The sequence below is a fragment of the Pleurodeles waltl genome, chromosome 4_2, assembly GCF_031143425.1.
Source record: "Pleurodeles waltl isolate 20211129_DDA chromosome 4_2, aPleWal1.hap1.20221129, whole genome shotgun sequence".
NCBI classification, from domain to species: Eukaryota; Metazoa; Chordata; class Amphibia; order Caudata; family Salamandridae; genus Pleurodeles; species Pleurodeles waltl.
In genome coordinates, this window is record NC_090443.1 from 334716473 (window position 1) to 334729715 (window position 13243).

Below are 13243 nucleotides of genomic sequence, written 5' to 3' on the forward strand. Positions count from 1 at the left end.
CTTTGCTTCTTTAATTTGGTGAGTTTGTTTTTCTAGGTTAAATATTTTTGTTGACTAGAAAAAAAGTGAATTACTGTGCAAAAAACAAGCTTTACAATGAGTTAAGCTTGGAATGTGTTTTATTCACTTTTACCCCTTGGGGGCGATGTTGCATTAGTTTCAGTTACCTAAAGTATACCGCGCCATTTTTGTTCACGAAACGAAGGAACTTGACAGGCCAAAGGCATAAGCTTGAGCCTTTTGGAAATGTAACAGCATATTATGATTAAACATATTATTTGTGAGTTTTGTGACTCCTTGAACTTATTTTAAACTGTTAGAGGCTTCTTTACAAGCTCCTTGCACTACTGTTGCATTTTTTTTTTTTTTTTGATGCAGCGGCAACGCTAAGCAGTTCTTTACAGTGCTCCATATTTACAAACTGATGCTTTGGGTCCAATGAGTGAGTTTGTAAAACCTTGCATCGCATTATACTTTTGCTAGGTATAATATACGCAAGGTAAGCATTCTCAGGCAAAAAGTCATGCAGAACTGTCAGTGAAATTTACATTTCTCTGCATCAATCTGTAACTTCACTGTGTCAAAATTTTAACGCCTGCATTTTTCTATGAGAGCCTTCCACGCATTGCTGGAGTAGCGTCATTTATGTTTTACACTAGTCCAGCAATGCGTAAGTTTAGCACCACAGATGCATCAACATTTCTGACGCATTTGTGAAAACGTGAACCATGGAGCTCTATATTGTAAATACAATGCATCTATGGAGTTGTTAAGGAATCATTAGGCAGCGCAAGAAATCTGACGCATCGGTGCTGGTGCGTCAGTTTCTTGTAAAGTAGGTCTTTAGGGCAAAGGCAAGTGGTGTCATGCCTCAGTCTTGCATTTGTGTTTGGCCACTCCTGTAGTGTTTGTATTTGGTTTCTAGACGTAGGCTCGCCTTATTGTGCTCTCAGTATATATATGCGGTGTATAGGGTAGAGAGTTTTTAGGGTTTAAATATGTGTAGTGTTTAGGGGTAGTATGGAATTTTTTATTTTCATGGATAGGTAGTATATAAGGGTAATAAGGAGTCATTAGTGTTCATAGATGGGTGGTGTATATGGGTAAAAAATAGTTTTTTATGGTAGGGAGATGGGTTATGTGTGTGGTAACACAGAGTTTTTGGGGTTCTTGGTTAGTATTGTTTAGGGGTGGTAAGGAGTTTTTAGGGTTCAGGGATTGCTGGTTTAGCAAGTAGATGCACTTCAGGTGTAAAACTATGCAGTGTAAAAGCACAGCCTGCGAAGTAATGACTGACATTCTACCAGTGGCGGCCGGCAGCTTTGGGAGGGAGGGGGGCGGGCGGGGCACACACACACACACACACAGACTCATTCTTTCACACACAGACATGCACGCACGCTCATCCATTAACAACACTCATTCCATTCAAACATGCACGCACGCACCAAACATTCATTTTACAAGATCACATTCATTCTTTCATGCACGCACATCCATTAACAACACTCATTCCATTCAAACATGCACGCACGCACCAAACATTCATTTTACAAGATCACACACATTCATTCTTTCACACACACACGCACGCACGCACACACATCCATTAACAACACTCATAACACTCAAACATGCACGCGCGCACCAAACATTCAATGTAAAACATAACACACATACATACACACACACACTTACCTTTAGCCTCCAGGTCCCAGGAGGGTTGGGACTGCTGCCTTCCCTCATTGGCTGAGGGAAGGCAGCAGTCCCAGCCTCGTCACAGAGTGGGATGGGGTCAGTGAGACTGCTGACCCCACCCCACTCTGTGACGAAGCGTCACTGATTGACACTCGCCCTGGGCGCTTCAGGGCTTAAACTGAAGCGCCCAGGGAGAGTGTCTATTGGTGACGCTTTCCTCATCACCCAGGGGAGGGCCTCGAGGCACCTTTGCTGGGGCGAGGAGGTCACGCCCATAGGAGCTGTGATCTCCTCAGCCCAGCAAAGTTCAGCTCAGGCAGCCAGGAGTCTGCGCAAATTGCGCATATCTGCTCCTGGCTGCCTGAGCATGAAGAGTGTCTGTCAGGCTGACCTTTGTTCAGCCTGACAGACACTCTACATGGGGTGGGGGGCCGTGGCCCCTCCGCCCTAAAGGAGGGGCCGCCACTGCATTCTACTTGTTTGTGATCTGGTTGTGTTTGGCAACTCTGGCAGGCGTTTGCCTGTAACGCTCTCAGCCGATGGAGGCTAGGAGTGTCTGTGCTCCAGATGGTGGTTGTTTACACCATTCAACTTCTCGAACTTTGAGCAGTTGTCCCTTTGGTAGAAAATGACGACTTTTTTGTCTGTTGCTAAAATGCGCAAAAATATCACTTTAACACCCACATGAAAATATTAAGCTCTCCTGGATTTCCAATTGGGGTATAAAAAATAAAAATATTGTGCACATGCAAAATAATAGTGCATCATTGGCCAAATATTTTGTTGTTGAAAAAACATCTTTGCGCTGATCTTTATAAAAATCCCTAATTTAGATTTAAAATAAAGTCGATTTTTAAATAAAAATAATAAACATGATATTGTGTGCGAAGCCGTTGAGACTGTTGAATGAAAGCTTACAGAAATGATTTTTAGATGAAAACTGTATCTTCAATTCAAAAGTGGCCAAATTATATGGGGTGTAAAGATTAATAAAAAATTATTTGAGAATTACGAAATTGGCATTGACAATTAAAAAAGGAATGGAAATAGCTGTGAGCGGGTAAAAGTAAACCTCAGTACGTGCCAAAAATAGTTTTAATTAAAAAGCAATTCAGACAGTTTTTAAGTTGTTGAGAAAATTAGTGTCTTTAATAAAAAATAAAAAAACGGAGTATGTTTTGGGCTGAGGGAGGAATAGGGGATGAAATGAACTTCCAGTGTTATGACGTAAAAGTAATAAGCGAGGGGTTACATTCCTGTGTGAAACGCCTACTGTTTGTCGATGGGATGAGGGACAACTGTCCCCGCCCCCTCCAGCCACAAGGGAGATTCAGAACTGCAGTGAAATGTGTGGATTTAAAGGGTGTGGGGATTTGGAGGTACACTAAGAAGTATGTGTGCAGTCCCAAAGTAATACAAATATATCTTCGTATTCGCAATAGGTGCAGTTAAATGTGTTTCACCTCAACCATCTCTTCAAATTTTAACATTGCCATTAATAATTATATGTTTGTGTTTCCATGACACCGCCTGTGTATGTGACAGTGCAAACCCACGCTGACGTACGGCTTTGAAACTGGCTCTTGGACTCTGGTGACGTCACCCTTTGAGGATCTGCTGTTAGTAGAGCATAAAACAAAAGCACAACTTCCAGCTAAGCAATATGTGATTTCCGCCTCTTCCGGTGAGGGTTGGTCTGCTCTGGAGAGAATTCTCTTTCCTTGGGTTAGAGGTGGTCTAGGGTAATTTAATATGATGCCTGTTCCTTCACAAAGGGGCCCTTTAAGGGCCACCATTTTCTGTAGTAAGAGGGGAATTCAGTCTCTGTGGTCACTCAGTCCTGGGTCTGCTCCTCTCACGTGCACAGAGTTTGCGAGCAATGCTCTGCAGCAACCACTGTCTCCTAGATATGGCGGTGGATCGGTTTCCAACCGCAGGTACCACCTCCATGGATGGGGTCAGCATGCTGTCCTCAGGTTTCCTGGCTGCCTTACCCCTTCCCTGGATGGGACCCTTTGTTTTGAAAGGCTTTAGTGAAAGGGATAGAGATAGCCTTGTCCTTGTTTTAGCCAGCTGATCTTGTGAAGCCTTGCTGCTAACACATTCTCTTTCATCTCCTATTTTTAGAGGTAACTGATTTCCAGCATGTTGGCCTTTTCCAGGCTGACCAGCTCTTCAGGCAGGGGCTTTTGCTTGGCCTCCCCGGTGCTGGTAGCTGGCAACATGTCAGCTCCGTTCCCATTCTGGGAGATTTTGCTCACCTCACTGGCCTCCTCCCCACGTACCCCGTTCCCCTCCTGCTGAGGGAAGGTGGCCTCCTCTTCATTCTCCACACGGCGCGAGGAGCGCAACAGTACTCGCCGGAAAGCCTGCTTGAAGCGGTAGGAGAGGAAGCCATAGATGACAGGGTTGGCACAACTGTTGGCATAGGAGAGGACCACCACAAAGAAATACAGCCCAAAGAGAGACTGGTCATTGGGCAACGGGTCCACCACGTTGATAATGTTGAGGACATAAAAGGGCAACCAGCAGAGGACGAATACAAGCACCACAATCACCACCATTCGGGTTACTTTCTGCTCTGACTTCTTGCGCTTGGATGACGCGACTTGCACCTTGCGGCCAGAGGAGCGCAACTTGAGGATAATGAGGAAATAACAGAGACATATGACCAGAAGCGGTGTGAAAAAGCCCAGAGCTGAGGTGTAAATGATAAAGCTGGCCCTCCAGACAGAGGCAGGTTCTGGCCACTCGATGTGGCAAGTGTTCATTCCTCGGGGCACGTCTGAGAAGATGACCACCGGTAGCACCACCAGAAATGACAGCAGCCAGACGCTGGCGTTCACCACCTTCGCCACCTGTGGCCGACGCCACCGGCAGGACTTGACTGGATGCACCACAGCCAGGTAGCGGTCAACACTCATGACGGTCAGACAGAAGATGCTGGTGAACTGGTTAATGCCATCGACTGTCATCACCAGTCTGCACATTAGGGAACCAAAGGGCCAGTAGGACACAGCATTCTGCACTGCCAAGAATGGCAAGCCAAGCATGAACAACTCATCGGCCAGTGCCAAGTTCAGAATGTAGACATTAGTTACTGATTCCGTCACCGAGTATCGGAGGACCACATAGATGACCAGAGTGTTTCCGCCAAGGCCCACGACACAAACCACGAGGTAGACAAGCGGAATGAGAATGGTGCGCAGATATGTGGCAGGGCTGGCGACCACAGAGGAGTTGGTTATGGTGTGCTCTCCCAGAGTGGACGAGTTCCCGCCATCGTCATAAGCCAACAGAGTTGGGAGGCACAAAGCGGTGAGATTCATGCCAGCGAGGACCCCTCCTTGTCAACACGCAATCCTGGTCTGATCAACATGAAATCTGCAAGAAAGGAAATAAAAATGAGGAAAAACTGAGAGCGGGCATATCATTCTGAAAGCAAAAATATGATGTTATGGTTAAAGGCACTCTACGTTGGAAGTCTCATTTGAGAAAGAGCAAGCCTATAGCTAGGCTAGGAAAGTGCAAGACGTTACAGTGCATTAGAGATTTGCATAATACGATTCATAAACTAAAAGTATATAATCAAAAAAATGTAATTGCTTGAAGCTGAGGAGGGGCAACATTTTTTTCTCCTTACTCCTTTGGTGATGTTTTCCAAATGTAAACTTAAGATTGCGTTACATCTACTATGAAGTGTAGTTAGTGGTTTTGCTTTTTTTCAAAAATGTTTTACCAGACAAACTTTATTTGCAAAACAATGCCATCGTAATAAATTGAGCACAGAACAGTTCTTTTAATGTGCAGTCATAACTATTTTGACAATGAAGAAAACTACGTTTTAGGAGTTTTAATACATGTTTTTTTTTCATTAAAACTTTATTAGTTTGACATGACAGAGCATCAGTTGTTACCTTGTTTAATCAACAGATAAAGAGCTTTAAAAAGTGCTAGTGACAGAGGGTCTTTGGCTCCACCTGCTGGTTGATTACCTTGAGTACAACAGCATTTAATTGGGCACAAGTTGTATGCTCCCACTGAAAAAGAGTGTTTGTATTGCACTGTCTTGTGGGATAGCATATGATCAATACAACAGGACTACAGTAATAGTCAAGGCTTTTGGTATTGGTTGACCCTTCTGGCAAACCTTGGGGCTAAAAAGATTTTCCCTGTGATAGTAATTTTTAGACCGTTGTAGGAAGGGTTGCATATTGTATTGCCAACTATAAGTTTGGATCTTTTTGTACTTTTATGAATGTATGGTGGTTGCATAGTGGGATAGCTTATGCACAATTTAGTGGGCCTGAGTTGGTGATGGTGACAAGCCAGTGATGATACAGTAGGCTTGATTGGGTCATTGTGCAATGTTAAGGCAAACCAGTTGTAACAGGTCTCATCTCTTTAATATGAAAATGTAAGACGAAGGCAGTAGGCATGAATTATTCATTGTGAAACGCTTATGATAAAGCTAATAGCCCTTTAAAGGTGGATTCCTATTACACTGTGTTAAAGCAAGTTCACGGGCACTTTGTTCCATGGAATCCCACAAATCACTGTACTAGGCAAGATTTATGGCCTTATTACCCTCTCTGAGAAAACATGGGAGTAGAAGATTCCCCTTGTCAGAATTCTTGTTAGGCTCTCTAACTAGGTATGGTACGTTGTTTTGCCAACTGCAATTTTGTACATATTTGTAGCTTTATCACGCTGTGCCTGATGGTTACCTTGTTAGAAAGTGTAGGTGCAGTCAGTAGGCCTAAGTTGGTTATGGTGACAGACCAATTATATAAGCCATAGGCCTGATGGGGGTTTTGAGAAGTGTGGCATGGGCTAGGGATCTGATCTGTTTATTCTGAAAAGTTGCAACATAGGCAGTAGAGTGGACCTATTTATTGTGAAAAGCCTGTATTAAAGCCCATAGGAGTAACAAAGATGGGTTGTTATTTCACTGTGCTGAAGCCAGCGGACAGGTATTTTGTTACATGTATCCTCATAGAATACCATAGCAGTCAAGGTATTTGATGTTGGTTATTCCCCTTACAAACCCTGGAGGTAAAATGTGTGCACTGCGCTAATTCTTTATATGCCTTCTTGGGATGGTTTCTATATTGGTTCGTGAATTGTGCTTCTGTACATATTTGTAATTTTAAGAATGCATATTTGATTTCGATGAGAAAGCTTTTGCTCAGTACAGTATGCTTGAGTTGTTACTCTGAAAAGCGATTGATGCAATGATAAAAGCAAGAGACCTGAATAATTGATTGATTGTGAAACCTTTTTTTCAGATGCCATAGGTCTAGTCTAATCTGTTTATTTTGAAAAGTTACAACAAAATCTGTAGGTGTTATTTATTATCAAAAGCATATGTTAAATCCAATAGACAAATACGTGTGGGTTGTTATTGTACAATTTTAAAGCCTATAGAGAGGTATTTTGTTATATGGACTCTCTGAGATTACCTTAGCAGTCAGTGGTTTTGATGTTATTTAACCCCTTTCATAAACTATTGACATAGCCGATTAGCACTGCCATTTGCTTTATTACACTATGACTGAACACTTTTTGCCTGATCAGTCATGCACATCAATCCGAAGATGAGTGCACTTCATTGCCAGAGTTGGTGAGGAAGTTCTTTATTATTCCATTTTCTTCTTTCTTTTCGTTGTTCCACTTTTTTTAACTATGTTTTTTTAGAGGATACTACAGCTCCATAAACAGTGCCACTGGGCCACTTACCACTCATTTCATTGTCAATTCATCTTCCCCATGTTGTCACTGCTTCTAAACTGGCAGCCATGTGAGAATGATATTCTCCACAGTGAATCATTGTTTTGCCATACCAATATGGCCACCACAGTTAGAGCAATATGTTGGCCATCTGTATAACAATGATACACTATGAAGAATAGCATTCAATGATGGCAGCCAACTGTGATATTTACTGAGTGCCCATTTTGAAATGCTATTATGCATAGCGTATCAATGTTTAACCAACACATTACTAACACATTGCTTCTAAACTTGATGACAATATTGGAACTTTAAAACAATGAAGCACTTTGAACAATACTATTGATAGGGAAGCATCCAGCAATATGATTAATTTTAAGTTTTATTGCAAGTGTATGCCTACCACATTTTGGCAGTGACATCTTCTCTTATTTTCCTTAATTTATCTTACATATGCTTGATGAGTTTGTGTGTGTTTATTGTGGGCAGCTAAGTGGGTGAGTGGAAGAATGGTTCAGTGGGTGAATCAGTGGATGCATGAGTGCCAGGACAAATGACAAAGTTGTCTATGATGTCTTATGTAGTACCTGAACTCACCAGTGACTTAAGAGGCACTTTCATTAATGAACCAAACCTATTTCAATTGTCAGTGCTTGTTATTAATATTTTACATAGTGTGAGATTAATGTGTTTGTATCTGTAAATATTTTCTGAGATTATTGTCACATTAATACAGAACTTGGGGCCAGATGTAGCAAACGATTGCGACTCGCAAACGGGCCGAATCGCAATTTGCGACAGTGCAAAATCGGAAATGGGATGCAAAAAGCCCATTTCCGACTTGCAAAAAGCGATGGGACCCGTTTGCGAGTCGCATCCGGTGCGACCCCATTTTGCGACCCGCAAATTGCAAGTTGCAATTTGCGAGTCGCAACCCATATGCAATTGCAACTCGCAAATTGCGACTAGTCGCAAAAAGGCCAGTTTGCATGTCCCATTTACCACTAACTCAGAGCAGGTGGTAACCACTACCAAAGTATAAAAGGGGACCCAGAAGGCATCTGGGTTACTCAAGATGGCGGATATATACCTGATAGCAGTGAGGAGGAGAGTCTACGCAGCCCAGCAGAGGAGGAGGAGGGGCCACAGACAGGAGAAGATATATAGAACCAGGCAGACTCTTTTTCAGCAAACTGAAGAGGAGATCTATGACAAATACCGCCTTAGCAGCGCAGCCATTCTAGAATTAATAGATTTACTGAAACCACAGCTAGAACACAAGACTCTGCGTGGCTGCGCCATCCCTACGCATGTGCAAGTACTATGCGCACTGCACCTCTTGGCCTCAGGGAGCTATCAGGGGGTCATTGCCGTGGCAGGTGGGGTATCCCAAAGTGCAGTGTCAAGGTTCCTCAGGGCATTCCTAGAAGCCTTAGTCACGCACATGTCTCACTTCATATACTTACCAAGGAATGAGGCAGAAATTAACAGCACCAAGCTGGACTTTTACCGCATTGCCCACTTTCCTCATGTCATAGGGTGTGTAGATGGGACACACATTCAAATATGCCCCCCTGCTAATCTGGAACACATTTTCCGCAACAGGAAGTGTACCCACTCACTCAACATACAGGTTGTTTGTGATGCCCATTATGTCATCACGGACATCGTAGCTACGTTTCCTGGCAGTACCCATGACTCATACATTTTTAGGCATAGTGGGATACATCAACGCCTGGAACGTGGGGAATTTGGAGACGGTTACCTCCTAGGTAGAGCCACAGACACTTGCAGACATACACACAGGTCACTGTGCACGACAATCTGGACTTCCTAACCGTGTACTTTTGTGCCCAACAGGTGACAGTGCATATGCTCTCAGGCCTTGGATCATGACTCCGTTTTTAACACCCAGAACTGAATCAGAGAGGCAATACAACAGTGCGCATAAGAGGACCAGGAACCTGATCGAGCGCACCTTCGGACTGCTGAAGGCAAGATTCAGATGCCTCCACCGCAGTGGAGGCGCCCTCCAATACACCCCCATTACCGCTTTCAAAATTGTGGTCGCATGCGCCATCCTCCACAACATAGCCACCCGACGTGGGCTACCTCTCACCCTTGCAGACCCAGATCCTGATGATGAAGAGCAAGAACAACCACATCGCCATCATGGGGATAGGAGTCTAGCTAATCAAGGCAGACTGAGACGGGACCACATTGCAACACAATATTTTGGACGGTACGTGTCAACTCCCACCATACTCACCTATTAACCATTTGTTAAGTGGAACAAAAATAACTGTTTTATTAATGTCATGAAGAAACTATATACAAGTTGAAATTGTCCATGGGCAGGAAAATGCCAACCAGTCATGTGGCACATTAACGCCATGTGCCACATTAATCTGTCCTGGCTGTTATCTATGATCTCCTGCCCCTCCTGCCAGCCTGGCTGGTCCCTGCTGCGTCCATGGTGCTGTGCCTACCACTCCTCAGCACCCTACTGTCAGTGGCAGAGACACTGCTCACTGTTGAGCCCTCGTCCTAGGTGTATTTGTTAACTTCCTGGCTGTGATGTCATCATCATGTGCCAGGAAGTGTTTCCAGAGTGTTCTGGTATGCTTTCTGGAGTGTTCTGCTGCATCTGCAAGCAATTTTGAAGGTAATCGCAATTTGCGACACCCACTCGCTAATTGCGAGTTCGTTTTTTGCACACTCGCAAACAGCGACCTCGCAAACTGCGGACTCGCACACAGCGTTGCAAGTCCGGCTGCGAGTCGCAAAATCGGATCGCTTTTTTTTCTGACATTCCAATTTGCGACTCGCATTTTGCGAGTCGCATCAACTCGCAAAATGCGAGTCGCAATTTTTATTTTTGCTGCATCTGGCCCTTAAATACTTTTGGGATTGACCATAGGTGACCTTTCTGTGAATAAGAATGCTGGTCCCACCAATAATAAGAAAAGTTGATGATAACCAACACAAGACCATACAAAATTACTCCGCCAAAATATACAAAAAAGAGCAGAAGGAGCAGTATTAAATCGTCCCATGAATCTAAAATCAGGTAAGAACAATATGATATTAGGCCAATAATTCTGATAAGCATTCAGGTGCTGCAAGTAAAAGGCAGCATACTGCCAAATAATACATGGATTAGGGATAGTTCGCTGTTAGAATATTTTAGTGCTGTCTTTTTCGATTCATGGTTGTAATACTATGGACTGGGATTTTATCTGCGTTCTTCTTTTTGGACAACATTGTTTTATTCAGTAAGTGCTTGCTTGATACTATCCATCAGGTAGATAAAGTGAAGTTAGTGTCACTCTCAGGTTTACTTGGTAGATAGTACTTATACATCAGACCAGTAGGATGCAGTCTGTGTGCAAGTGGACATCAGATGTGAGAAATCCCTTGGTGACTCCTGATGACGCTAGCAGATATCGGCATAAGGGGAGGTCCCGTACTTCAAGAGTTGAGGGTGTCCAGTAGGTTTTGTGCCAAGTTCTAAAGTTTGCGTGGGCAGTTATCACCGAACGTTTGGATTTTATGTGGAGACTCTATATCAAATGCCTTCTTGTGTGGCAGTAGGCATGTTTTCAATGGACGCTACGCTGGTCATCCCCATTTCCCCATTGATATTTAGTTTATCATGTGTACCTACAACCTGATGTATTTTAGCTACTATTTGCCTTTGCTCTTTCTGAATTCCTTCCAGAATGCCTGGATCTTGTGTACTTTGTAATTTAGAGAACGGTATCTTCACTTTCAACATATTTACAATTCAATATTCGTGAAAGTCAATGTTGATTTCCCTCAGAAGTCTTAAAGTGAGACTGGCCACGGGACAATAGGACCAAACCAGTTTATCTAGTGTCACTCGTTTTTAGTTCCATGATGACAGTATGCAGCACTACTAATATTGGGTTTGGCCTTTTTTTATCCGGCTGTGTTGATATCACGCGAGGTGTGGTCTAATGGCCACAACTGCCACCATTGAACTAAGTAACCAGGTTTGCATCCCGACTTCGGCTCAACATCCTGTGTATGTCGACAAATCGTTTAATCTCCCTGTGCATACAAAAACAATTAATCTGACTTTATGTAAACGTAATCTGGTGCTTGTGTAAAGCTCTCCAATGTCCTTGGGCTTAGTTTGTGCCATATAAAACAAGCTGCCAAAAAAACAACAACTTAACATTGGTGTTGTTGCAATGAGTGCCTTTTCAGTTGACAACTGAATTGGGACTTCTTGTATGTGAGGAAGGAGCCTGTGAGTGTCTTGAGGAACCAGATATGTTGACTGATAACTTTAACAAGCATTTGCAACACAATGAGTCTCGAATTTGCTCGAGTTAGAGCTATTAGCGTTGTAAATTCCTAACTGGACTTTTCTTGCACATAAATTGAAAATGAATAGTAAAACAGTTGACATAAGCGAGCCGATTCAAAGCGGCATGGCCGCCATGAGCATGAGTGCGAAGGAGAGACACAAAAAGAAAAAGAAGTTTGCTCGCAGTCAAACATATCGGCAATTGTGCAATTATCCATGTAGCAGGGACAGTCTGCAAGGCAGTAACAAAAGAGTCCCAAAAAGGGACAAACGTAAAGCATTTAGCAATAATGTCAAAGGATTTTTGAAAGGCAAACCCAGGAACGAGTGAAAGTGATGGGCTTGCGGTGGGCGTGGTTAAAGGCCCACAATACTTACAACAGGTCAAAGCGGTCCAGCTCAACCTAAAAATGAGCAACTCTATTTCCCTGAGACTTCTCAGAGGGGTCAGTTCCCTGGAGCATTTATGAGTACAGGAAGTGTACTACAGCAATACACTTTTGTATAATCTTGCATGCCTTTGTTAATTGCCCCAAAATGTCTTACTCCTACTAGTAAAAGTGTAAGGAGGGTGTAGTGTCGGGAGCCCTTGGCCCTCATGCTACTGAAATGATGGTGACACTTAGTTGGGGTTCATGGAACTGGCCCTGGGCACGTGCGCCCAGCCCTTCTTATTGGCAGGGTCACCTGACTGGTGACGCTTCTGTTGGATGGGTGTGGGGTGTGAGTGTAAGGTCAGCCCTCAGCAGAGTGGCTGGTGAAACACTAGAACGTGTCCAGCAGGACACTACAGAGGGCACAGACCTTACTATTTGTACTAATGTTCCCCTGAAATATTACCTGAATATTCCCATTTAAAGTATTTTAAGAGTAATTAACAAAGGTAGGTAAGAGTTCGTAAAGGTTGCTACAGAAGTGCTATTTTACTTAGTCCAAAAATACTTTGTCAAATGAGTTAGGTTTAAAGAAAAAAGGTCCGAGCTTCTTATTTCGTATGAACTTTGAAGCACTCGTGGTGTCACTGTCAGATTTAAGTAATTTACGGAAGGCTCGTGTTGGATTTGGTATTAGAGCAGGATGCTCATCTCCAACCAGGACAGGAGTTTGGGGGACCCTGAGTCGAACTGTATGCGTATACTCAAGGGAGACTCCTGTTAATTAATATTAAACCAAATGTTTACATTTTTCACGATTTTTGTTTTCTGAGGGAGACCAGTATCAACCAGCACTGCGAGGTGCAGCGTGAATGTAAGCCCCTGCCCGCCAGAGCCGCAACTATGCACATCACCAGCAGTTCCCCCGGAGCACCCAGCATTACCAAAGCAGCAGCCCCGCACCCTGCACTGCCACAGGCCCAGCACTGAACAGCACTACCAGAGCCTGAAGAGTGCTCAGACCTACAACTGATCCCGCCCCAAACCTCACTACCGCAAAGCTGACAGGCATTCCTTACACATCGCACAGTACTACTGAGCA

General features: G+C 43.6%; 1 protein-coding gene across 1 annotated transcript; it reads right to left on the reverse strand.

Annotated features, from left to right (window-relative positions):
* Positions 1 to 3022: 3022 nt before the first annotated feature.
* SSTR3 (somatostatin receptor 3) lies at positions 3023 to 5058 on the reverse strand. The gene has a single exon (XM_069233331.1). The coding sequence runs from the start codon at positions 5025 to 5027 to the stop codon at positions 3822 to 3824; it is 1206 nt and encodes a 401-aa protein (XP_069089432.1). The 5' UTR covers positions 5028 to 5058; the 3' UTR covers positions 3023 to 3821.
* Positions 5059 to 13243: the final 8185 nt, after the last annotated feature.